Below are 27,520 nucleotides of genomic sequence, written 5' to 3'. Positions count from 1 at the left end.
CTTGTCCGTCATTAAAGAAGCAAAGCGATCCACGACGTGAACGTGTGCCCGCTTTACATGCCACTCGATGAAAGTATGGACTCGGGAAGTATTTTTAGGATGGTAATGTAGTCGAAAGTATCAGAAAAGACCTGCTCATGTACCGCCAGAAAATCAGAATTTAGAGAATCCACACGGGCGTGGAAATTATACACGGTCGTGTGGAAACTCCACATGGGCATGTGAAAAATCCACAGTGCCAGGTAGTCGCCTCGATTCCAGCCCTATTTAAAGCCGATTCAGCCCCGATTTCATTATTTTTTCTCCATCTTTTTCCCAACTTGAGAGGGGCTTTCGGCTAGGGTTTTGAGAGGTATTGGCTAGGGTTTTGGAGAGGTTCTACGGCTCTGACATCATCATTCCTTAGGAAGAAGGTTGGTAGGGGAGCTTCTGTCGAGGCGTATCCTATACCGAACAAGGGAATCTTTGGACGACGAGTAGAGGACTTTCCACAAGACCATTGATACGACTATCGAGGGGGTTTCTCTATGGATTCATTACTTTTACATTCTATTTCTTTGATTGTACTTAGCTCCATGGAGAGCTAAACCCCTAGTGGGTACTTGGGTATTTGTTTCATTGAAGCCCTTTATTATTGCTTTCAATTAATTGATGTTTATTGTGAGTTCCAACCTTGAATGCTTGATTGTATGAACATTTCCCTAGAGTGACACTAGGGTTGAGAGTTCTTGTTGGTAACCTTGTGAGTGAGCGACACACCACGAGCGTTAGACAAAGCTAGGTTGGAGAGGGTTGAGAGGGTGAGTCGAGAGGTACAGGAGCGTCCCCTTTCCCCTCCGACGTGATAGATTCTACCTCCGTTCCTCGAGTTCTTTGCGGCCATAATAGAGTGAATGGTCTAAGATATGACTCTCCGCTGGGGCTTAGTTGCGCGTGCAATGGAGTGAAGCGTTGAGGTGATCTTAGTATCTAAGGCTTAATTGTGGTTAGAGACCTTCCACCTGGACCAAAGGGTTAGGTCTATAATTAAGAAGAGATTTATCACTTGGTATCCCTAGAGCTTATTGCAACTCTATTCGAGTGCGAGGTTGAGAGGTTATTTAATCTCTCCTCCGGGACATGTATAGAGTTAGGCATAGTTGACCTTAGATTTGGGACTATGTATTTAAGGATTTCCATGACTCACCATTGTATTGATTAGGAAGCATAATAGAGGGTTCTTGCACTTGAAACGATTGTCCTAGGCGGAGCGTTATCCGAGTACCCCTTCTTTATCGATTGCCTTACCTCCCTCTTTACTCGTACTATCTTACTTGTTGTTTTTTACTTTTGAGAATTGAATCATTGTCACAGTTATCACTACTGATCTTTCACATACCTAAGAAACGGATTAAGTGTTTTTATTCCCTATTCCCTGTGGATTCGATACCCGCTCATCCGGGATTATTACTTCGACAAACCCGTGCACTTGCGGGATATACGCAAGGGGATCTTGTCTGGTACACGGGCGTGTGTAATTTCCGCACGTCCGTGCAGATGTACAGAACTCCAAGAGGCGCGAGTCCTTTTAAAAGGATTATTGTTTCTCTTTAACCTAATATCCTCCAGTTGTCTGAGAGCACATCTACATTGTTTCCGGACCTCATATCTCCAATTTGGAGAGATTTTCGCTTGGTTTTCCGGCCGTTTTCAAAGCCTTTTTCCATCTCAACTCGATGGTAAGCCCTATCTTTGATTTCCTTTGGAAATTCATGATTTTCATCGATGAAACTAGTCAATAATGCTTTGTTTTTTCAATTAGAATGATTATTTATATTTAGAACAAAGTAAAAGCGTTGTAATGGTGCATTTGTGGAGTTTGAAGCGTGGCCGTGCATTTGTTCACGGCCGGTGGGTCCACAGGGGCTTGTGGAAATTCTGCACAACCATGTGGATTTCTGCAGCTATGTTAATTAACTATTTTGATCAATTCTCTTTCAATTTTTGCAGACTATGGCACCCAGGTCAAAGAAACAAGCTGATAAGCTTCCGCGAGAGTCGTCTCTTGAGTCCGAGAGTATAAGATTCACTATCCTTGAGCATCAAGGTCATTTTGAGCGTCTGTCGAGACTTTGGTTCGGACAGACTCGGTTCTTGGACACAAGTATATTGAGAGATTTGCAGCAGGGGGATGAGTTCACTAATGAGGTTGAGGATCTCATTTTAGTGGGTGGTTGGAGGCAGTTATTGTCAATTAGAGAGCTAGCCATCCGGGAGCTTACACTGGAGGTTCTGTCGACATTCGAGTTCGACAGATCCTATGCAAGATTCGACGACCTCGACGTAGTTCAGTTCAGAGCACTTAGACATCACTATAGTCTGAGTATCACTCAATTTTCAGTTTGGCTCGGCTTATACGAGGAGGCATTTATAGACACTGAGGAGTACTTTCAGTTACCGATAGATTATCTTGGAACTCTGACCCCACAGAGAGCTTATAGAGCATTATGTGGTCAGGGCCAGTATGAGCCGGTGGTGTCTAAGGCCACGTGCCTTTCCCGACCTGCATACCGATATCTACATACCATCATGAGCAGGTCAGTGAATAACCGTGGTGATAGCACTGCTGTTCTGAGCCGACATGAGCTTCTGTACTTGTATTCGATGATGCAACACACACCAATCCATCTAGGGCACATCGTCGCTGAGTACATTCGACATCAGGGCTAGTATGCCAGATTGGGACTGATCTTCTCAGGTCCATACATTACGAGATTAGCTCTGGGTATGGGTCTCTTGAGCGCGATTCGCGGGGCCGAGAAGATGAGTATACCTGCGCCCCTGAGCCTGGAGACGATGAGATTGATGGCCATGGTCCATAGGGTTCAGACAAGTTTTTATGCTCAGGTTCTACCGGTCCCAGAGATAGCCGAGGAGGAGGGCGATGATGCCGAGGCTTCCCAGCCTGTCCCCGAGCCTCAGTCAGCACCTATGGAGACCGAGGCACCTCCGGTGAAAGAGGACCCACCCCCTGTGCCCATGTTTTCACCATCTCGAGCCCAAGATCGCTTTGAGAGGCTCGAGAGCACTGTGGGGATGATACGGACAGAGGTAGTAGAGGCCCGAGCAAAGATTGCCGATCTTAGGGCTGCGCAGGCCACACAGTATACATAGTTCATGGCACGTTTTGACACATTACAGCAGATCTTAGAGTGAGACATCGACTAGTAATTTGTCCTACGACCAAGGACTCCTCAGACCCCCTCGGCTTCTCCGGCACCTCCATCCCCTATTCCAGCACCAGATGACCCACCATGTACTTCATCACTAGCAGCAGGAGCAGCAGAGCTAGAGGATGACATCGACACTTGATTTTATTTCCCTCGTCTTTTACTTTCGCATTTTATTTTGGACTTGTATACTCAAAAAGGACTTTCCTTTTGAGTTTATTTTCGTTTTGTATCTCGAGTTGTATTCATTGTCTTATCTTTTATATACTCGAGGTTATTTTTGTTTTTATTGAGCTTCACTAAACCCCCTTATGTATGCCTGCAGATGGTCTTGTCATCATGGGAATTGAGATTTTGTCATGGGCACGACCAAGGTGTTTCGACACTTGCCCGTGTGAGCTTCACAACCCATTGGAACAATACTCTCAAGGACTTAGCTCCATCAAATGCAACACTAGGAGTCAGGGGAGTATTGTTTTGATTGCTTCTCCCACATCTGAATCCAATTGATTTACATTATGAATGAGCTTGCATGTGTACATTGGGGACAATGTACAACTTAAGTGTTGGGGGGAGTTTCATAGTGCACCCATCTCTTTTATACTAGTTTTGATTGATATACATGCTCACATAGCCAATGGTGGTTCACCTTACTTGCATTGATTGTATTCTTGAGTTTAGGAGAATTTTTAACATTGAATGTTTTCATGCTCTACTTTTCGCTTGAATTTCTAGGAATTTTTGCCCGATTGACACTTGTTGCACTACTCACTCTTTGAACTCTTTTGGAAACTCATGCTTGATGTATAAGGGACTAGTTATAGCTGTTTCTTATATTTATTCTAAAAAAAATGGAAAAATGAAAGAAAGAACAAAATAGTTTTGTTATTTAGTTGTGCTTGTTGGGTGGAAAGGGCTAAGACCTATGATGTATGAAGCTACTCTCATAAGTTGGATACTAGTTATGTCCTAATGAGAGAAAGAGCTATCTCATGGGATGTGTGAAATCTACCACCTCGGTAGAAAGAGCTACCACCTCGAAAGTGTGAAAGCCACCTTAGCGGCCGCTTTGGAAAGGGCTACCTTAGAGGATGTGTGAAGCTACTACCCTTTCTGAATTTATATCACCTTTTGTAGATAAATAAGTCCCTTGTATGTAGAACTTGAGGAGTATACTTTGGGTTGACTTGAGTGAGTTCACACACTTACACGATTTCAGGTATGTCGACCTTTTTGATTCAAGTTTTTAGCTAGAGCATTGATTTTCGTATTTAGTGTTGAAATTTACGGTACTTGTAGAATGCACTCTTTGTATGCTTTGGTGAACCTAAGGCCAAGCACTTTCAATATTTCCTTCGTCTATGCTTTAATGTTTTAATTTTTGCTTGAGGACAAGCAAAAGCTTAAGTGTGGGGAGTTTGATAAATGCTTGTGTGATAAGAATACGAATTGTTCTTTCCTTGTGTTGAGCATTCTTTTCTCAGGTTTTAATGCTAATATGTGTGTATTTATGTTACTTTCATGCAGGTAGGGTTGGGAGGCCGAATATGAGAGAAAGAAGCCAATGTGGGTCGTAATGCACCAATTTGGAAGAAATCTTGCTAAGGTTCAAACGCGAAAACATAGGTCGAGTTCAAGATGTGGGAATGTGTGCCAACCTCCTTATATTCGAGTTAGCACAACTATTTGGAGGGGCACAAGGGCAGTCACATTCAAGCATTTCGACTTGTGCATATAGAACAAGATCTTCACCACCATGTCCGTTATTGAAGAAGGAAAGCGATCCACGATGTAAACATGTGCCCGTTTGCATTACCTCGATGAAAGCATGGATTCGGGAGTATTTCGGGCCGGTACTGTAGTAGGTACAATAGCAACTGTAGCAAGAATACTGTACCAGCACTATTCATAGCCGACCGAGAAAATAGGAAAATAGAGAATCCACACTGACATGTGGAAATTCCACACGCCCGTGTGAAAAATCCACAGGGGCGCTCACACAGGAGTGTGAAATCCTGATTCCAGCCCTTTAAAAGCCGATTTCAGCCCCGATTTCATCATTTTTTTATAATAATCTATATAGCCGGTTTAACGAAACCCTTCTACTCTCAAATTTAAAAAAAAATCACTCTCTTACACGCACTCTCTCTCCAGCTCTTACTCACACTCTCTTAAAATCTCTCTTTCTCTCTCTCTCTCTCTCTCTCTCTCTCTCTCTCTCTCTCTCCAGCACTCACTTGGACTCTCTCTAAAACCCTCCGATCACCTCTCGGTCGTTTCTTCGATTTCCTCTCAGCCGTCGGAATCCAGAGCGTTGGATCTCGTCTCCGATAGCCTACTGGCCGTGGGTTGTTGGTCTTCGCCGCACCGCTACCGGAGATCCTCCCATCGTTCTCCGATGGCTGATCTTCGCCCCAATCAAATTGGTGTAGAAAATTCCATTCAAATTGGTTTTCTTTAACCTTTCAAACCTACTATTAGTGATTCAATCCCTCATTTGTTGCCCTAATCCGCTTCCACGAATCGAGGTATCTAATTTCTGATTTCCTTTTCTATAGAGCCAGTTTTCTTCTCTTCTCATCAATCTAGGGTTTGTTAGGTTTTTATTCCTCTATTTTTGAGCTCTGTATGGAAATTTCTCATGTATTGATTGTTAAATGTAGTTGCAGATCAGTGGTCTCTGCTTGGATGGAACGAAGTGCGCTGGAACTGGCCTATTTTTTTGGTAATCTCTCTGGTGTTGCGGAAAGAAGTAAGGACCCGGATAAGCTTCTCTTTGTTTTTGTCCTCTATTTTTTTCCCTTTTGGGTTGAGAATCATGTGATGTTTTTTTAGTAATTTTATATAATATTCACAGATGAGAAGCTCTTAGATTTTTGCTGCTCCAGAATGCATGGATTCCTATGTATTGTGTGGCTTTTCTTTGTGTGTGAAATGCTGATTGTTCTTTGATCCTACCGGCTAATAGCTCGTGGTTAGGTCGATAGGAGTCCTTCCTTTACATGTGCAAACCCCACTTAGTCTTAACCACAGTCTGGATGTGTTTTGCCTGAACACAAGAGTGGGTAGAAATTGTGTGTTGTGTTTGTGTTTTATGTTAGTGATTCTTCTTTTTTTTAATCTTGTTTCCTTGGGCTTCAATTCTGCTATGGTTGTCATTTTCCAGACGTGGGCCAGCTTTTTCTCTCATATTGAGTTTAGGAATAACCTTTCAATTCTATTAAGGAATGGCAGATGTTTCATACTTAATCATCAAAAGGACAGATTATTCCCTTACATTAGGATAATGCTCTTAGTTCCTTTATGATCATATTATACATTGCCATGGTGCTTTGTAACTATTCTTGATATATTGATCAGTTTTTTATCTTGACCATATTGACTTTCATGACTTCCCTTTTCATGTAGTGTGACTAGCAACAACTTGAAAGAATCACTTAAATATTTACTCCAAATGTCTTAGTTGAACCATGCTTGCAAGTAATGTTTTTTGTTTTATGTGTGCTTTTATGGAATGAACCACCAATGATGTTTGTAGCATTATGTTTGTTAAATCCTTGTTAACAAATTAATGTTTTTTTTTATGTGGTGAAATGTTAAGGTATTTTCTGTTTATATGGAAAGAATTGAAAGATGTCTGCATAATTTTATATGTTAATTAATAGCACAAGTGGATTGTATAAATGTTAGATTCTTAGAAATTGAAGAATCACAATGTAGAATGGTTATAAGCCTTGGTATAATAAATCTGATTATCAGATTTATTATACCACGTACCCCCCCCCCCTCCCCGGGGCCGCGGTGTGCTCACGACTCGTCAGAAATTTTAGTTTTTTTTAATATTTATAGTATTATATTTTGTTCACAAAATTCAATTGAGCAGTTGATGTTATTGCAATGTGTGTAGGTGAGATGGTAGAGATACTTCGCATGAATTATGCTATAGAATTTAGTGTTTTTTCTTGAATTGGCTGTGTGGGTTTAGAGGACTATAGTTTTTAGAGTGCTATTCAGTTCACCAAAAGAGTTGGAATTCTATTATTTAGCTTTCATATGTTAATATATAAGATAATTCCAATCCAATCCTTTTTCCCTAAATGCTTGCTAGATCAGTAGAGTAACATCTTGGATCTGTGTTTATTGTTTACTAATTTTCTATACTATCTTATATTGATAATGTTTTTGCTTTACCTGCAATTAAATGTTTTTGACACACAATCAAATTTAGTATATGCCATGTTATTCTTTTAACCTGCAGCCAGTGAGGGAAACTCGTGAGAAGCAAGTGCAGTTGTGGAAATAACTAATTCTTGATTATTGCAGAAATCAAAAGGCTTTTGTAGTAGGATTAGAAGAAGACTTTCCTCTATTCTCTAATCCAATGATTGAGAGTAAGTTCTGCTCGTATGTTATTCTATATTTTATCATTGAGTGTTTCATGTAAAGGTTCATCTTTGTCTTATTAAACAGCTAATGTTTTAGATGGGGACTGGACAAGCTATAGAAATTTGTAAATCTTGATTATTATTTCACAATTGGCATTGCTTTTATTGTACATGCAATTAACATAATTCTTTAACTCTTCTTTGACTTAGTTGCTTATGTTTTGTGTTAAATGATTTTTAGTGAATATAAATACCATGTTCAATGATCATTTAAGCTTTGTCTTATCGTGTAGTTTTGTTATACTTTTGTGGTGGTTGTGCAGGATTTCTCAGCCATGAAGCAAAGGAGTCTGTTTCTTTCTGCACTAGTTAATGAAAGTAAGCTGTGATTTTCTCTCTCTTTTCTTTCAAGTCTTATTGTGCCTTTAGTTTATGCCTTCAGCAAAATATTTTGGAAGGCAATGGAAATAGTAGCTCTTTAAAGTTCCACCATGTCACAGGTCGTGCTAAATCACAATGTTAAATCCAAAATATCTATTATCCATTGTTGGAATTTAACATCTTTTTAAGAATTAACAGATGATATTATAGTCTTAGAATTTAATGACATGAATATAATTTTAGAGTCCATAGATTGAAGATGACATAAGATGGCAGAGGATGAAAGCATTGAATATAGATGACCTAATAGGGTAAAGGAAGAGAAATAATTAACTTAAAAAAACATGAAATAAATGAACTAATTGGAAATGAACTAATAGGGTAAATACTATCATTCACTGAAACCCAATCAAATAGCACCAACTTTAGTTGCTAAATCTTTACCAAGATCTAATTTAGATAGGTTTATTTTAGTGTTTCTTTTTCAAAAAATGCTTTTAAAATAATGCAAATATTTTATAATTACATGTTTTTATTTGAAGAATAGATGAGATTTAAAAAAGAGGAAACAAAAATGAAAAAGGTTATATTTAATTAATTCTTTTTGTCGAAAAATAATGGCCCCTCAAAAAAATTTCTTTCTTGGAAAGGTTTTTTCCCCCAAGAAACACATGTTTGTTTGCTAACTTCTATGAAAACCAATTTTAAAACAATTCATTTGGAAAGAGTGGAATTCATGTATGGAAGCAATTGACAACAAAGATAGAATAGTAAACATAGAGTTGTTGAGAAATATTAGCTGGTGGAAACCTTAAATTTTTTTAAGGCCACGACTGCAGTTTTTAGTTTCTAAAATCTGTGAAGATGCTGTATTTTTGGACTTAGAATGTAAAAGTCTTCAGATATTTTCTATAGAAGCTATGCCTGATATGACTAAGTGGAGTGAATGTGTATTCCTCACAACATAAGTTATTAAGAAATTTTCCCTTAAAGCTTCTCCCGTCTAATCTTTCTTCTTTTTTTTCTAGGTTCCCTAAAGGGGTCCCATGGATTAGATATCAATGCACATATAAAGATTTGCATATAAATTTAATTTGGCCAAGGAAGGATCTTGCCCTTGGTAAGTGTTTCATTTGTCGAAACTTAAGCTAGCTTTTGAAACGCTGAGTTCATAATAATGCTCTCACTAATAAATTTCATTCCAAACTTGAATTGGCTTTGATACTTTAGTAATCTGAACTAAATAAGATATTCTATGTCGTAACTAAGGCTTGTCTGTTGGTAGAGGGGATTGTTTTGAAGATAAATCTCCAAATACAAAATGGTTGCATTTCATGATGCCAAAAATTAAATTTCTTCGAATCACATGTGAGTGTGTATTATGCTGGTGTTGAAATGACTTGGGTATATATTTGAGCTGGTAAATTCTAATGAATAAGAGTAAGGAAGGGTTATGACCAAAATTTTATTTCAAGAAATTCTCAGCCCATGATATAATATATATATTTTATGGCATTTTCATATTACATGATTAATCTTATGCCGAAGTTCGATTTAATTAATGTAATTCATTTTCCCTATATTGCCATTTGCATTCTCTTTAAATAATTCTGCCATCTTTCAGGGGATGACAATGTAAGGACCGTTTCAACATCTCTTATAACATATGCTTTTATTCAAGCTTTGAAGCCTAACCTTATCATTAATGCTAGAACTATTGGTGGTTTTAGTGTATGTTTAAAATTTTTGTCCAATTACAAGGATATCCCATCAACCTGAATATATTGACCCTGATTTTTCTTATAATGCATCATCTTTCTTGTATGTGGATTATCTTTTCCTTTTAGCCATCTTTTGTAACATGACAAACAAATATATACATGGATAATATAGGCATAAGGAGCATGTGTTGGAGACATCTACTTGGCATCCGATGTTGCTTTTCATGACGGAAGAATCCTAATACATGTAAGTCTTTCTTCATTGGGACTATAGTTATGGTAGCATACACAGTAGGGTGCAGTTTAGACTTGTTTCTAGTTGTGAATGATGTGGGCTTTATATTAATTGGACCCATTTAAAAATAGATCAAGTTGATTGAAGAAAAGAGGGTGGGTTTATGCCTCTTGGCTACATTGTTAGGCATCTTGTAAACTGATAATAATGTCATCAACTTACGAATCTATCCACATTTCTATATGAGTGAGACATAGAGAATGGATATGAAGTGTATTGGCAGAATGATTATTGTCCAAGTTGAAAGTCCACCGTTGGTTAAACCTTCTACCTCTGCCAATGCAGGTTTTTGATACATATGGAATTGGAGCAAGACGAACTTGCTTTGCTCCAAACCTGATTAAAGAACTCAACTTGAAGGTAACTATCACATGTGACTAATAGTTTTGTATGCCAAAATGTTTCAGTATCTCCATATATCATAACTAAATAATTGAAGTTAATGGTAATGAATTGAACCTTGCTTTTGTTGCATACGAATTAAATTATACTTTTGCATATGGTAAATTTCCTTTTCCTCACAAGTCGGCAAATTGTCAAATGGCGATTCATTAGATATGACTCCACAGGATGAAGCAGCAATTCTAGCAAATGATGCTACTGTTAAAGATATGGAGGTAACATTCTAATTTCTGTAATAGCTCTATTTTACATAAATGCTAGTAGTTTTCATTCATAATAACATATCAAAGCCCTCCCATGCTCATTGCCTATGCTTGATTTGTCATGCCCCGAACCCGGCTCGCCGGACCCGGTGCGCAGATAAACGGCCTCAGATCCACAAGGCGTGAACCAAGTATACCTGCAAGGCCTCAGGACCTGATTTAGGACAAACAAAACTATAACAAACCAACTGGGTTACAGGATTACAGACTCTACAAAGTACACAATGCAAAGATACAAGAAGTCCAGAAATACAAAATACAGGAACATAGTGATAGACAATGACAAGGACTACAATTTTATAACAGGACAAGCAACATCTACAGGCAGTCTTTCAAGATCCACCACGGTCTACCACTCTTGATCTGAAAAGGATTTAAAACAAATCCATGAGCTCACTAGCCCAGTAAGTAATCCAGAAATTGTTTTAAAACAACAGGGTTTATAAATCTCGAATTCAGATATAAAGAATAATTCAAAGTTTAAACATAGTTTAAACTAATACAAAATAGATAATTCAACAGAGGTATAGTTCTCAAGTAATACCGCTATTTAAGAATACTGTAATCAAAAGAATACTAGATTCAAAGTTTTAAATCAAAAATATAGAAAATTTTCTAAATATGAGCATAAGTTTCCAAACCATAGTTAGATTAAATCAGAAATTACAAAAGTAACTTTTCAAGTATACCGGATTTTCAGAATAGCACAAGTCTCTGAAATCACAATTTAACAAAATACAGAGTATAATATTCTAATAAAAGAATATTTCCAAGTAAGTCGTTCACCAAAATTTTGAAAACCAGGAATGCGAATATGAAATTTGTACAAAAGTCAATAGCACCAATATTATTATCAAAACCAAAGGATAAAGCATAGATAACAAAATCGAGAGTATGTCTCCAAATTCACTGTAAGTGCCAAAGGTCATTTGTTTATCCTCGGTGACATACCCGAGCCCAAAATAACAGAAATCATTTATTTACCCTCGGTGACCCAAGACTGAATACCAGGTGGCCGTTGATTATTTCACCGAACGGGCACGGTGCGAAATTGCAGTCTCATTTTCCCAAAATTACTTGTCGACAAGGTCAGGGTTTAACCCCCCACTGACAGCGATGTGGTTGCATATCGCTCATTTGGAGACCAAAAACATTCGGATACAAAATATTTACAGAGTACAAGTTCGAAATTTCTAAAATTCCTCAAGTTCATATATATTCAAAAAATACTAATAAATATCAAAAACTCACTCTAAGGGAAATAAATCGATAACCATAAATGAAATATAAAAATTTAAGTACATAAAATATTTAAAATTATTCAAAAACACGACTCCTTCAAAACTAAATTAAATGATTAAATAAATAAATAAATAATGGAATTAACTAAGTCAATCCAAATGATAGCAGAATCATTAACCCATGCCTACAAACAAACGAATTTTATAAATGTTGAAGTAATCATTTGACTGTAATTGCACACTTAGTATAAATAATAAATTAACAACCAAGTTAAAATGAATAGCAATCCTTTAATTAGCATTACACCAATGTAGATTTATCAAGTCAACAACTAAACAAAAATAATTAATTAAAAAATGCCTCAAAATACATATTCCAATTAAATAATATCAATATTAACAAAAATAATAGATATTCAAAATAAAATAACAAAATACTAGATAATTATTTTACCGAATAAAATAATTTCTCAAATATTGAAAATACGGAGTTATCGGTGGATTACTTACCTGGTATTGGCCTAATTGCAAAATGAGATCCAAGACCACTCCCTAAAACGATCCTAAAATCCAATGATTTACCAACGTTAAAACAAAATCATTCTAATCACAAGTTTAAACACCAACTAAGTATTACTTTTACATTCTCTAGAGAGAGAAACCAAAATAAATAAATAAATAAATAAATAAACTAAATAAAACAAGTGTCTTGCATGTATTCCAGCAGGAACACACACAATAAATAAATACATCTCAAAGGCTTAACCAATTAACATGATTAAAATTAAAGTGATCCAATGCTTAACCTCCAATCATTTGACATTTGCCTTGAACTAATAAATAAAAAAAAATGCAAACCATTAACACAAAAACATTTCTGCAGATTCACAACCAAGCTCTAGTCTTTAGACATATTAGCCCAATAATGCTATCAACTTTACAAAACCACTCCACCAACAACAAAAGTTGTAGAACCCAAACTAAGAGAGAAAAAAAACATATCTATTTATACAACCAATACATATATAAAATACATGTGTATATATATATATGTATACATGGAAACATACACAATATGCATGGCTTTTAGCATGCTGGTTCTACCCTCAAATAAGGTCCAAGAATCTCCACCATGCTTGGGTGAGCAAGAAACAAGCAACTTAACACTCATTAAACTAATGCCAAGGCCAAACCTTTCTCAAAACAAGGATGGTTAAGCACAAGCCCTTGAGCTAACACTAAGCTCCAAGGATTTCAACAACAATTATGAGCTATGAACTAAGAGAACAACAAGCATGAACAACTCCGAATTTAGCCATCAACATGCCAAGGTTTCTAAATAAAAAAAGAGCTAACATGCTATTCAACAAAACATGGCAAGCTAATCAAAGGATAGAGAAAATGTCATGGTTTTAATTACCAAAAACAACACTACTAAAAGAATTTAACCAAGAATGGCTAGGGGCTTACTATGATGGCCGGAAAAGAGAGTGTTGAAAAGATAGCCCAGCTGAAAACCAAGCTTCAAAAACCTTCCAACTAGCAACCTCCCTTACAAGACAAAGGAATGAAGAAGAAGCACAAGAGAAGAGGAAAACAATAAAGTTAAAAGGCTGAAATATCAAAGGCATAGATGTGATGGGAACCCATGAATTCCTCCGGGAATTCCTCATCACCACTTGATTTTAGAGCAACCTGACAAAAAGGAAGAGAATAAAGGGAAAAAAACAATGCTTTGATTATTCTAATCAAGCTTTGGGCGGGGTCTACATGATTATCAACTCATGTTGAACTGTTTACCATTGCAATTACTCATTAGCTCTTTATTTGATAATGTCCGTTTACTTATGCAGGAGAATTCATGGATAAAGATAGAGAGGGTTGAAGATGAAGAGGACACACAAAGCTTTTCACATCATGTAACTAAGCCAAAGAATATTTTATAATTAAAGTAGAAATAGTGTAAAATTCTTTACATTTTGTTATTAATCAAAATACATTGCATTTGAATTCATTACTTGTCAATATAAGTTAGATTCATGTTTTTGATTTACATGTTATATAGATTTAGTTTATTATTAGTAAAAAAATAAATTAAAATTTAATTCAATTAATTAATAAATTAGAAGTGGTTATAACCACTTTTAAAAGTATGAAAATTATTATCTATAGAGGCGGTTATAACCGCCTTTAAAAAGTATTAAAGAGAGAAATGAAATTATTTCTAAAACTATCGGGAAAAAAATAAGAAATTATTAGTTATAGAGGCGGTTATAACCATCTCTAAAATTATTGGGAAAAGTTAAGAAAATATTAGCTATAGAGGCCGTTATAACCGCCTCTAAAACTATTGGAGAGTGATGAAAACTTATAAGCTATGGAGGTGGTTATAACTGTCTCTACCATTTATAATTTTTAGAGGAGGTTAAAACCACCTCTATATGTGTTATTAAAAAACATTTTCTATAAATAAAACTTACCCCAATGGTTGGTATAAATCGGCTCTAAAATGTAGAGCCAGCTTGATAGGAAGCGCTTTAGGGGCGGGTGAAAAAAAAACCAACCCTATAGCTATAGAGGTGGTTAAAACCGCCTCTATAGAGCTTGAAAACCACCTCAAAAGCACTCTTTTGGTGTAGTGATACTTGCCATATAACTGGCTCCCATAAGGACTCATCCATCTATCGATGAAGCACTGCTCAAACCTCCAAGTTCTACCAAGAGGCCTTCACATGGTGAGAAACTTGCAAGTGTACCAGGTTCAAGATTGTGAAAAACTAGAGCTATTGGGAGAAAGGATGCGTGAGCTTTGATCACTTCGAAGCATTCATCTGTCGAACTGTCCAATGGTTTCAAATTTGCTGAGTGATGGGCTTCCGCCCTGGCTTCAGTTGGTCATTGTTGACCGATGCATGAACTTGGGCGAATGGATTGCGTTCCATTGGAAGGTCATTCAAGGGCTAACGGTGTTGATTGATGGAACTCAACTATGGTCATATACTCAGAATTACCGGCAGGGATCTGCAAGCAATTTTTAAAAAGCCTCGTTTATGTACTAGGTTTAAATAATTTTTTCCATTACGCCTGCTTGTATTGATCTATTATTTGTTTTTCAAAATTAATTATATTCATTTTTTTATAAAAAAATAATGATATTTCAAACGAGTTGTAATCGGACTTGGTTCAGTGGGAATCACATTCGAACCAAAAAATGGTCTCACAATAATTTAGTTTTTTTCTTATACTGGAGTAACGTGGAATTTAGGCTATTAACCCCAATATCAGGGGTTAACACCATAAAAAAATAATAATAAAATAAATTTAAAAGTAAAAATAAAAATTGATTGTTGTGAGGCTATACAATCGACTTGGTTCCACTATAATTCCCAAGGTTGTCAGACCCTGACCGCCAAGCCCGGCTCAACCGGAAAAATCGAGAACCGGCCATGTGGCCGACCCGGGTATACTCCATTGAACCCGGGTATTAAAAAACTTGGTGTTAACCCGGTGACCCGGCCGGGTCAATCGGGTCACAATGTTTAATTTATTTAAAATATTTAATAATTTATTATTATTTTCTAATTAGAAACCACAAAATCGTGTATATTTATTAATATTAATTTATAATTTATAATCATTAAATAGAATTACAATATATATATATCATAAACATACCAACAAAAATTAACATTTAAAAATAAAATCTATTAATGTGTTATGTAAATACTTTCTAAAAATTTAATTTATTAAGAAAATAAAACAATAAATGAGTATAATTTTATTATAAAAATATAAAATTAAAGTATTCTAATTAAATAAAAAATATAAGAAAATTTATAACATGATAAAAACTCAATTGACCCGGTCGAACCCATAGACCCCTGACCCCTGGGCTTAGCTGGGTCATTGCCCGGACCGGGTCTGACAACCTTTGATAATTCCACCGACCCAGTCCATAGGATTACAATTGGTTTCAAAGATCCATTAATTGTTAAACTGCTATCTTCTCGACAATGACTTTTAGATAATTTATAATTAAACATTTTATTATTATGTATTAACAAGCCTAGTGGATTGGGTCCACTGGGCCTAGTTAATCAGTCACTGCCTAGGTCTAATAAAAAGGGAATAGTTTTCTACAGTTGAAGTGTAATTTAGACCTATCTAAGGGCCGGGCTACCCGCCAGAAACCCAAGGCCCGCCCGAAAAATGGGAGGGCTTGGACAAATATATAGGCCCTAATGTCCGGGCTTGGATAAAAAGAACCTCATTTTAAAAATGGGTCGGGTTTGGTTTTCATTGTTAAAAACCCGAACTGGCCCGGCCCGACCCGAATTATAAAATATATTTATTAATTAGTTTTGTATATACTTATATATAATGGTTTGAATTCCATTGATTATTTATTGATTAGTTTTGTATATACTTATATAATATATATTTATTGTTGATTGTTATTAATTATAATGGTTTGAATTTTAGTTTTTGTAATTGTATAAATATTTGCATTTGGTATTTTAATTTTTAAGTGTTTTGTAGAATAATATTTGTTTATATTCACATATTAATATTATTGTTAAGTTTTTTTTTTTATAATTTATATATTATTTGATGAAAAACCCTATTTAGTCTAGAACTGAGTGCAGGGTAGAGTCATTAAATTTCGGGATTTCAGCAAAGGTTAAGGCCAGATTTTCGAGTTAGGTCGAGCTTGGGATGACTGAATTTTAAGTAATTATAGATAAAAGCCCTGACCGCCTAGCCCTGTCTCATGGACAGGTCTCAGATTTTGGAAAGGGTAAACACAAAAAAAATAAAATAAATAAAATAAAATAAAATCTTTTTTTATTTTTAAATGGGCTATCATCCTCTTGCTCAAAATAATCCGATGTCTTGCCACTCTGAACCGTCCGTTCACTAACAAAAATGTGTGAGCTCTGGCATGCCAAACCTCTAACTGGCGACCTCTATTGAATCACTTATTTAGACTTCTATCTTCTTTCCTTGCTTACTTGCTTTGCTTAATCGCTCCCTTTGCTCTCCGCTGCCTTATCTCATGGAATCCTTCTCAGCTAGGAATTTCGTTCCCTTTCTTCTGCTCCGATGCTTTCCGAGAAGAAACCTTCGTCCACTCTGTTCTACTATTCAAGCTTCCCAATCCATGGAGGATGAGAACGAGAAGATCTACAAAGAACTTGGTCACCTTCTCTCCCGGCTCTGTATTTGTGTCTTTTTCCTTTCTATGATTTGCTTCTGGCAAAGTTCTTGCTCATCAAATTGTTTAAAAAGGACCAATTTGGGAAAAAGGGTAGATTTTTAGTTTAGAAACTGTTGCAATGACTGATCAATAGACTGCGGAAGGAAAGATTCTCATTGTTATGCTTTTATTCTTTGAGTTTAAATTGATTTGAAAAAAGTTTAAACTTTAATCTTCTTCTTTTTTTGTTTTGGAATATTGTTATGTTCCAATCATGTGTAGTATAATTTGGAAGAAAGGATCCCACTTAGGATTCTATTCCTAAAATGATTGACAAGGAATTATATGAAAATGTTGGTATGGTTTTTAATTATTATTATGAAGTATGTTCTGGGGGTTCTGTGTTTATTGGAGAATAGCATTGCGAAGCTGTGTTTTTGCCTCTTCTATCTGTCGATGGAGTAATTTAAAGGAATAAATGTTTGGTGTTTCATAAAAAAAACAATTTTTTTCCACTAGAGAAGTGCAATGATTTGTTTTTATGATGTTTTTCCCCCCTAAATTATTCTGTGCATTGAATTGTATTTGATGCCAAAAAAACCATTTTTTGTGCTTTAAATGGATACCAGGACTCTTGTAATGATTTCCTGAACTTGATGCACCAAAGATGCACATAATAATCCTGACAACATATTATATCAGAACGCATACTGTTGATTGCCCTGATTGGAACTGTATATTGGCAGTTGGTTCAACATAGCATTTTCATCACTTACAGAAAATGTGGAATATACATGAACTGATTTTGAGCCACTGATGAATTTATCTAATATTTTGCTTACAACTGTTTAACTCCTAGCCATTTTATCATGAAGATCTTAGAGCAGTTATTTTCGTTTGGAATTTTACAAATATATCAGTAAAAGTTATAATTTTTTAAAAATAAGTACGCCTTCTATATATATCATATTATTTGATGGTAAGAGTTTTAGGAGACGTAGACCTCCTACAAAAGTAAGTCAATGACAGTTTTTGACTAATTCAGTATTTATTTGTCATTCTTGTTTTTCTTGTTACATTGAAGTGCATTATTTAGGAATATTGATGAGTTGAGCTTTTTGTAAACTTTATTTCTGGAACTGAACAATGTGTGTCTTTGCATTTATTTCTTACTAGGTTTATTTTCTTTGAAAAAGAAGATAGCTGATGCAATTAGCCGTGCTGAGATGATAGCTCCACTGGCACTTGAGTTTGAAGAAGCAAGAAGAATTAAGCAGGAAGCAGTTCTGCAAGATTGTAATCTGTGGGATGACATAGAAAAATCTACAGAATCTCTTTCTGCCTTGGGTGATGCTATCAAGATGGTCAACGATCTAAAAGACCTACAACATAAGGTGATATGCTAACATAACACTAGTTAATTACTTGTAAGGAATTTTTCATATGGTTTTCATGTTTTAGTGATTCTGTTAATAATGATTAGTCAGCGTGCAGCCTTTAGTGGTTCCATATGTTTAAAAATTTTCAAGTATCAAACTGAGATATTTGAGAATAGTTACATAAATTTTAGATGGGTATGTCTCCTCACAGGGCTTTAGCAACTGTCGTTGTAATCATGCTGTTATTAGCTTAATTAATAACCTTACTTCACTAGATGATTTTAACCTAGAAACTGATGCTAGATTCCATAAAGTTACTTAAAGGCATTTCTTTTCTCGTATTGTATGGTAGCTGTTATGTTCTGCATTTGATCATTTCCTTACCTACAGGCAGAAGAAGTTAAATTGATCACCCAGCTAGCAGAAATGGATGTCATAAACCATCAGCTTTTCAAGCAAGCTTATGAAGATTCTATGAGAGTCAGCAATTTCTTGGACCGCTATGAGATGTCTAAGTTTCTCAGTGGTCCATATGACAAAGAGGGAGCCTGGATAATTATTGAAGCTGGCCAAGAAGGCATTGCTTCTGAGGTTTAAGGAGTAATCTCTTATCTTCAATGTCCTGAAATCATTTAAGCCTGACTTATGACTTATAATTCTAAATTCATACTGTTCTTCCTCTGGTATATTTGTATGAAATGTAACCCTGGTACTCTGAAAATAGTGACAGTTATGTCATTTCAATAGAACTTCTCATCTTCTTTCTCCCTTATTTATTTATTTATTTATTTATTTTTCTCAATCTTCTTGCTTAAAGATAAGAGATGGATCATGATAGGAATTTTTGTTACATGAAGAGATAGAAGGGTAAAAATAAGGAAGAGGACAATGTAATAGAAACTGGATAAAGGACCTGTAAATACTAGCTAACAATAAAATGATGAATTAATTTATAAATCAAAGCCCTTTTATGGGCTATAATAAATTATAACACTGTAATGATTATATTTTATGAATATTTCTCAATTAATTTGATGCATAATTACATTAGTTAAGAAAGTTGTTTGATTGTTTATCCAAGTAAAATGGTTTCTACTTATCTTGTTAACTCTTTGTACTGATATATTAATCCAGATATGGGCTGAAAAGCTTCTTGTCATGTATATGATTTGGGCTGAGAAGCATGGCTGCAAGGGAAGGATCATTGAGAAGTGTGCTCCTCGCATGGGTGGTATCAGGTCTGCAACTGTTGAGTTTGAATCAGAATACTTTTATGGCTACCTTTACTGGTGAAAGAGGTACTCACAGGATGGTCCGTAGTTCTCTTGATGCATCAGTTATTCGAGAGGTAATGACTACTTTGTTTAAAACCCATAATTTGATATAATTCATTACTTAAGAAACTCGAGAAGGTCCTGATACATCTGTGTGGAACCTTTCTCCTTATTCATGTATGTATAACTCCCTGCACTCAATCTGTTATGCTTGTTTAATAATGTTATACATATGTATTTTCCGCTATTATTCTCTATGAAGCTCATGGTTTTTTCGTTGCAAAGCTTTTAAGATTACTTATTAAAATTTAAAATTTTGGTAGATTTCCTGATTTTAAGATCTTGAATATAATTTTTCTTGTTCTATTGGGTGCTTGGGTGCTACATTTTATTTGGCAACACCAACTCCATTTGTAACTTGGCACCGGCAGGTATTCTAGGAATCAGTTCTCTATATGCTTATTATAAGCAACTTTATTTATAGGACAAGTAAGGGGTACATGTTCTCTCAATCATTAGATAGTTAAATACATATTTAATATGATGTATTGATAATTTTGATTCTTTAATCTTATTTTTGCATAATGTCGTTAAATTAGTGTTGACATATCATATGCTCGATTGATTTAATTAATATATCTGAATGTGCATGATGTAACTTTATTTATTTCATGTCTTGTCTCCTTTATTAATTTCATGCCTTGTCTCCTTCCATTGATATGTGAGGTTGGGCAATACAGATAGGAAGAATTATTTATTTACCACATGGCAAAAATGTAAAGTTTGGTTAAACTGAAGTTTTTTATCAGAATGCACTAATATCTGGGTGTGTTACTTGCTGTTGTTTGAATGATGCAACTCTTGCGAATTATTTTAATCTTAGTTCTTTATGACATCTTGAGAATGGACAGCAAATCTGTACTGCCAGTTTATTTACTAAATTCCCTTACCGGCAACAACCTTTTTGCACTTTGAAGCATATAATGGATTCTTGGATTCTATTGTTCTTTCTGTTAAAAAATCACAAGTACCTTCTCCTTGGCAAAACCAATATAAGGTTCAATAAATTTGGCCTTGATAAGGATGATCAACAACCTTGACCCTTTTTCCCCTGTTCACCTCGAAACTCCAACCAAGAGTTGACTGAGAGAACCCTCAAAAACTCCACTTTAGAAGAATATTGAAGAAAGGGAGAAATTAAAAAGATAAAAAAACATGAAAATTTTTTTCTCATTTGGTAGTGGTGATTCTATCCTTCTCCCATTACCTTTTTTCTTTGCTCAATGCTTAGCCAATGCACCAAACCTGCAGTATTTTTGTGCATTACTTAATGATATTAAAAAGCAAAATTTCCACTTGAACTTTTCCATAATGAATAGCAGCAGTCATCTCATCAAAACATACAAGTGTACTTTGAATACTGGTCACATAATTTAAAACTTCGCTGCATGATATATTGAGACAACATGATTTTGTTGTACATAAATTTATAATCTAAACAGCCTGAAAGGTTTTCCTTAAGGTCAGGGAATGTTTTAATATTCTGCATTGGTGTTTAGCTCATTTAAATAAGGAAGAACGGAAAGTTCTTTAGACCATGTCAAGATCTATTGCTTCTTAAAATTTTGAGTTGCAACAGATCAACTGATTTGCAGAGTTTGCAGGCTTGCTCAGCAGATGTAAATGTGATGCCTATCTTCCTAGAAGAAGCCGATGATTTGCATGTAGACGAGGAAGACTTGAATGTTTCATCTCTTTTTCTTCCCCAACAACAGAATGACTGCAAGACAGAACATGCAGTAAGCATTCTTCATATTCCAAGTGGTATTTCTGCTCAATCCTCAGGTGAGTACCATGTGAAAGCATTTTCTACAAATTTAAATGTTGTTTATTCTTTGAACTATTGGTTTTAATTCATGAAAGAGATCGTATTATACCTCTGTGACTTTGTCTGTTTTACTTTAGGAGATAATAAGGTTAGTAGTCAGTTTCATTGCTAGGACTTACCAACGATACAAGCAAAAATGCAAAATGATTAAAGATGTTTACAGTAGTCAGTTTTGGTCATGGTGCTCAATAAGTTTTGAACATTGAAAAATCATAATATTACTACTTATTAATCAACTATGTAGATATTATTGCCTCTCTTGATATTATAATTTCATAATCTCTGATGGCTCAAAGGTTTTTGAGTGACCGTGTTTGTTCTTGCGCGCTAATAATATCTAAAATATACGATCTAAAGAGAAGGCTTATTAGAACTAGATGACACCCGTGAGAGGGATTTGTTTTTAAGTTATCATTCTTTTAGAAATTGGAAGTTTAGTGGTTGCTTTTCTGCAGGTGAAAGAAGCTTTGTTGCAAATAAGATCAAGGCTCTCGCACGTTTAAAGGCAAAGCTTCTTGTGGCTGCTCTGGAACAAGGTGTTAAAAATGTTGACAAAGTAAGAGGAGTTATAGCGAACGAATGGAAGCATGAGATGAGGAGATACATGTTTCGTCCACATAAAATGGTCCAAGACTTGAAAACTGGCATTCAACTTCTGGACTTGAACTCTGTCTTGGATGGCAATATTGAGCCACTGATCAGAGCCCACATTAGCCTTCAACGAGGAGAAGAGATCGACTATGGACTTAATTGCATAAAAAACAAATGAATCGTCATTTGAAGTGAACGATCACTTGGTTTCAGTCGCCTTTCTTGTGGTAAGGATGACAGCCACAGGCTCGCATCTTCTATTGTCTTGTGTTGCGTTGATGGAGTTCAGAATTTTCAGTTCTCTTTATGTGTTTCAATTCTTAGTTGAAACAGTTTTAATCTTATAATGCAAAAATGCATACCATGGAATGGATTTGATGAACATTGATGAGCATCTTTATTTTGTAGAGAGAATTGGCAACAACTTGACTGGGACACTTATCTTGTTGAAACATTATAACTAGAAATTCAGTATTCAAGTCTATTCAAGATGACCTAAAATTGCCTGTATGCATGGGAGATCAAGTATGTTGACGACCATCAGGTACGTATTTTTTCTTTATATAAACGTGATAAACTACATGCATGAAAGATTTATAAAGATAAAGAAAAGAAAAAGTACAAATCATACAAATGATAACAGGAAGTAAACAAATTAATCCAATAAAAACAGAATAGAATACAAAATTTATGCAAGATTCCTTGAAATGGACTAACCTTTGCCAGCATCATGGTTTGGAGATGTGAGCTGCATTCAAACCAGGATAAGAGCATGTAATCAAAACATCTCCAAACCCAAATGGTTTGCAAATGTATGATGCATGTAATCAAAATAATTGTGGAAGAAATGCATTGTTATTATCAAAACATCTCAACCGCAATATTTGTCACACTCCTAACCCGGCTCGCCAGACTTGGTGCGCTGATAAACAGCCGCACACCTATAGTGCATAGCACAATAGGCATGCAAGGCCTTAAAGCCTATTACAAAACTGAACATATCATCTAACCGAACTGTAAATTTCAAAAGTCATAATCGGAAATTTACAAAAATTTACTAAATACAAACTCATAGTTTACAAAACAGACAAAATTATAGCTTAACCAACACAATGGATAGGTTTGCTACTTGCTCACCCTCAGTAAGTTATTACTCCTGATCTGAAAAAAATTAACAACAAATTATGAGCATTGACAGCCTAGTAAGTACCTACTTAAAATATCAGGATCATAAAAATTTCAAAATTTCAAAACTTAAGCAAAGTATAATAAAATACAAGTTTATCAAAATCAAACTCAGAAGTCAAGTTTTTTTTTTCAATAAAACATAACTGATCAAAAAGTCAAGCATATATGTCCTACAAATAACTATTGTTAAAACAAAATGTCAGAGGTCATATGTTTACCCTCGGTTATCCAAACCTAAATATTAGAGGTCATAAGTTTACCCTCGGTGACTCGAGCCAGAATTATTAGAGGCCATTATCCTTCACCGACGGAACGGTGGGAAACTATAGTTTCTATTTCACAGGTACATGTCGACATGGTCAATGTTTAACCCCTAATGACAGGCTTATTGCAAAGTTAGTTGGTGACTACAAGTTGCTATGTCAAAATACATTATGTCCAAACATTTATCAAAACTGAATACAGACATCTGATGATCCTATTTTCAGATAGAAAATAATTCTAATTCATTTTTAAATCTAAATATTTACATATGAATTTGCAAATAATAAATAAATAAGTAATTCAAAATATAAATGAAAATAATCAGTATTTTTCTCAAAAATTCCAGAAGTTAAGAAAACTAGAATTTTCAAGTATATACATATAATAGGATTTATATGCGAAATACTTACCTATCTAACGCCCAGATTTCAAATTCACACCAATCGAGTTTTTTTGAAAAATCATATATTTGGGAATAACCCATCAAAATTATAGATGAAACAAATTCTAAAATCCACACGAATGTAAAAATATTTCCATGACACTAACGAAGCTATAAAATTCAAGTGACTAATAAACAATTCCCCTACAACCTGAAGATTAAAAATAGCAAAGCTTTATGAATTCTAATCCAAATAGGAATTTCAACCTTCTGAGAAAACTAAACATTTACATCTATAACATATTCAAATCGCACAATGATTTGAGATCTACAGAGTTTAAGTGATTACTTTTAAAAATCATAAACATGCAAACCAACAATTTCAGACATGCCTTCTTTAATAAAAAAATATCTCCCAATATATAACTTCAAATAAGATTAAACTTTAGGAGTATATAATTATCTCAAAATTGAACAACTTTCTTATTAAAAATGAGTCATGATTCAACCTATAAGATCATCAAATTCTCTAATCAAACTACATGTTTTCTGGAAATACCATAGAGTACATCTATACAAATATGATCATATATCACATATTACAGGGGTAACAATTTTGAAATTTGGCAGAGCCATAGATAAAATCATTTTCTATAACGTTCTTATAGAAGCCTAAATCTAAATTAGACTCTACAATCATGAAATAAATTAATAAATTCCCAAGGGCTGTACAGAAATGTTGTCTGTATAACCTAAGTTTAAGGGCTCGTTTGGTACTCTGCAAGCAATACTTTCCCTACAAAGTATTTCCTTGCAAAATTTTTTCCTGTATTTATTTTACTTGTAAAGTAACAATACAATGTTTGGTATGCATCTTGAATATTGTAATTAAACTACATGCAAAATGAATTCCTTTGTTTGGTATGAATAAGCTTTTTCCATGCAAAATTATGATTATTCTCAATTTTACCCTTTAATAATAAAGAAGTAAAATAAAACCATACCTTATTGACAACGCCCCTTTCGTGTGACCCGCAAGTGTATGGGTTTGTCGAAGTAATAAATCCCAAGTGAGTGTGGTATCGTATCCACAGGGAGTAGGGTATAAAAATACCAAAATTGCTACTTAACCAAGTGAAGATAAATAATGATTGTGTTGATAAGATGTGATGTAAACAGAAATAAAAGAAACAAGAATGAGAGGCACAAGTAAGTGAGAGGAAAGGCAATCGATAAAAGTGGGGTACTCGGATAGTGCTCCCTCTAGGACTAATGTTTCAAGTGCAAGACCTACTATTATACTTCCTAACTAATGCTTAATGAGTCGTGGAAATCCTAAAGCACATGAGTCGTGCAAGACCTACAATGTTCTGATGATTGCACAAATCTAGTCAAGACTTTCTCTAAGTCGGTCATCCGGTCTTCCAAGCCTGAAACTCTATTCTCCATGTTCGGGACTTGTTGTTGTTGAAAACCAGATGGTGCTTTGGTCTTTTGCTGCCCTTGGTTATTCCATGAGAAATTGGGGTGGTTCCTCCACCTTTGGTTGTAGGTGTTGCTATAAGGATTACCTTGAACCCTTCCCGAATTGCCCACAAAGTCTAGTTTAGTCGGGGCTGAAGTCGCAATTGAAATAGGAAAATCAGACGGCATATGTAAACCCCCACGACCATCACAACTCGTGATCGCGGCCACCCTCGGTGAAGTCAATGTATCCAATTTCTTGCTCAATGCCTCTACTTGGGCTGCTAAGGATGTAACACCATAAATTTCATGGAGTCCGGCCATTTTCTTCTTTTCCCTTGTATTCCATTGGTAGCTATTTATTGTCATTTCTTCTACCAACTGTCGGGCTTCTTTAGGGGTCTTGTTCCCCATTGTACCTCATGCGGTGGCATCTAGAAGCTGTCTTGTACTTGGATTCAACCCGTTGTAAAAAGTCTGAATGATCCTTCACTCGGGGAATCCGTGCTGTGGACACTTCCGCAATAGGTCTTTGAATCACTCCCATGTCTCAAACAAGGACTCGAGCTCCATCTAAACAAACGACGATATTTCATTACGAAGCTTTGCCGATTTCCCCAGAGGAAAGTACCTTACAAGAAAGGCTTCGAACATTTCATTCCATGTCATGATGGATGCTCGTGGTAAAGAATGTAGTCACTTCTTTGCTTTTCCTTTTAGAGAAAATGGGAAAGCCCTCAATCTTATAGCATCATCCGTAACACCGTTGATCTTCAGCATGTCACAAACTTCCAAGAAGTCTTCAATATGGTTGTTTGGATTGCACCGACTGTTGTATCATTTGGATGAATGCTGGCTTTAGCTCAAAGTTCAGAGCTATAATCGGGGGCCGCACAATGCTAGATTGTGTCCCCAATACTGATGATCTGGCGCAATCCGAAAGTGTTCTCTGTTGTTCATTCTGTTCTGCCATATTACCCTTCAACTTCCACTTCAGCTAGATTTGACGATTCTTGCACAGGTTCTTTACCCTTTCTTCTGAGTGTAAGTTTAAGTTCAGGATCACCTTCAATTAATATTGAAGGGTTCCTTCGGGTCATAACCTGGAGCTGCACCAAAATAAAGAAAACAAATCAGAACGATGATAGAATAAGAAGTGAAGTAGAATGAATGATGAATGGCTAAGATAACAAAATGCAAAGTATCTCTAAACGCCTATTCCCCGGCAATGGCGCTAAAAACTTGACAATGCCCCTTGTGTGTGACCCGCAAGTGCACGGGTTTGTCGAAGTAATAAATCCCAAGTGAGTAGGGTATCGTATCCACAGGGAGTAGGGAATAAAATACCAAAATTTCTACTTAACCAAGTGAAGATGAATAATGATTGTGTTGATAAGATGTGATGTAAACAGAAATAAACGAAACAAGAATGAGAGGCACAAGTAAGTGAGAGGAAAGACAATCGATAGAAGTGGGGTACTCGGACAATGCTCCCCCTAGGACTAATGTTTCAAATGTAAGACTTACTATTATACTTCCTAACTAGTGCTTAATGAGTCGTGGAAATTCTAAAGCACACGGTCCCAAACCTAAGGTCAACCTTGACTAACTTTACACTATGTCCCGGCGGAGAAATCGCTCAATCTCAATATTTCACACTGTGAAAAATTACAAGGGGTTCTAGGGACTCCAAGTGATAAACCCTATTCTTATGTGTAGATCTAACATTTTGGTCCAGCCGAAAGACTCTTAGTCACAATTAAGCCCTAGAAACTAAATTCACTTCAACGCTTTACTCTGTTGCTCGCGCAACTAAGCCCCAGCGGAGTTCATCCTTTAGTTCTTCACTCTATTGTAACCGCAAAGAGCTCTAGGAATTGGAGGTAGGATAAATCACACCGGAGGGGAAAGGGGACACTCCGTTGCCTCTCGATTCACCCTCTTAACCCTCTCTAATCTAGCTTTGTCTAACCCTCGTGGCATGTCACCCATCTAC

General features: G+C 35.7%; 1 protein-coding gene, 1 long non-coding RNA gene, 1 other non-coding gene and 1 pseudogene across 3 annotated transcripts; 3 read left to right on the top strand and 1 right to left on the bottom strand.

The window, feature by feature from the left end:
- Positions 1 to 5,607: 5,607 nt before the first annotated feature.
- Positions 5,608 to 13,878, top strand: LOC120265130 (annotated as a pseudogene).
- Positions 10,759 to 13,543, bottom strand: LOC120265776. The gene is made up of 3 exons (XR_005537733.1): positions 13,368 to 13,543; positions 12,408 to 12,460; positions 10,759 to 11,019 (listed from the first exon to the last, which is right to left on the bottom strand). It is a non-coding gene; the product is annotated as an uncharacterized LOC120265776 (long non-coding RNA).
- A 2,893-nt stretch (positions 13,879 to 16,771) lies between the features above and the next one.
- On the top strand, positions 16,772 to 22,715 carry LOC120265525 (peptide chain release factor PrfB3, chloroplastic). The gene is given in 7 exon segments (XM_039273460.1): positions 16,772 to 17,095; positions 18,271 to 18,488; positions 18,864 to 19,064; positions 19,608 to 19,751; positions 19,753 to 19,821; positions 21,412 to 21,592; positions 22,091 to 22,715. Coding segments are annotated over 7 exon segments (1,269 nt in total). The 5' UTR covers positions 16,772 to 16,953; the 3' UTR covers positions 22,405 to 22,715.
- A 3,308-nt stretch (positions 22,716 to 26,023) lies between these two features.
- Positions 26,024 to 26,130, top strand: LOC120266230. Its single transcript, XR_005538071.1, has one exon. It is a non-coding gene; the product is annotated as a small nucleolar RNA R71 (small nucleolar RNA).
- The last annotated feature ends 1,390 nt before the right edge of the window (positions 26,131 to 27,520 follow it).

Source organism: Dioscorea cayenensis, chromosome 7 (assembly GCF_009730915.1).
Source record: "Dioscorea cayenensis subsp. rotundata cultivar TDr96_F1 chromosome 7, TDr96_F1_v2_PseudoChromosome.rev07_lg8_w22 25.fasta, whole genome shotgun sequence".
Lineage (NCBI taxonomy): Eukaryota > Viridiplantae > Streptophyta > Magnoliopsida > Dioscoreales > Dioscoreaceae > Dioscorea > Dioscorea cayenensis.
Note: the sequence above shows the minus strand (reverse complement) of the source record. Positions and strands in the feature narration are given on the sequence as shown.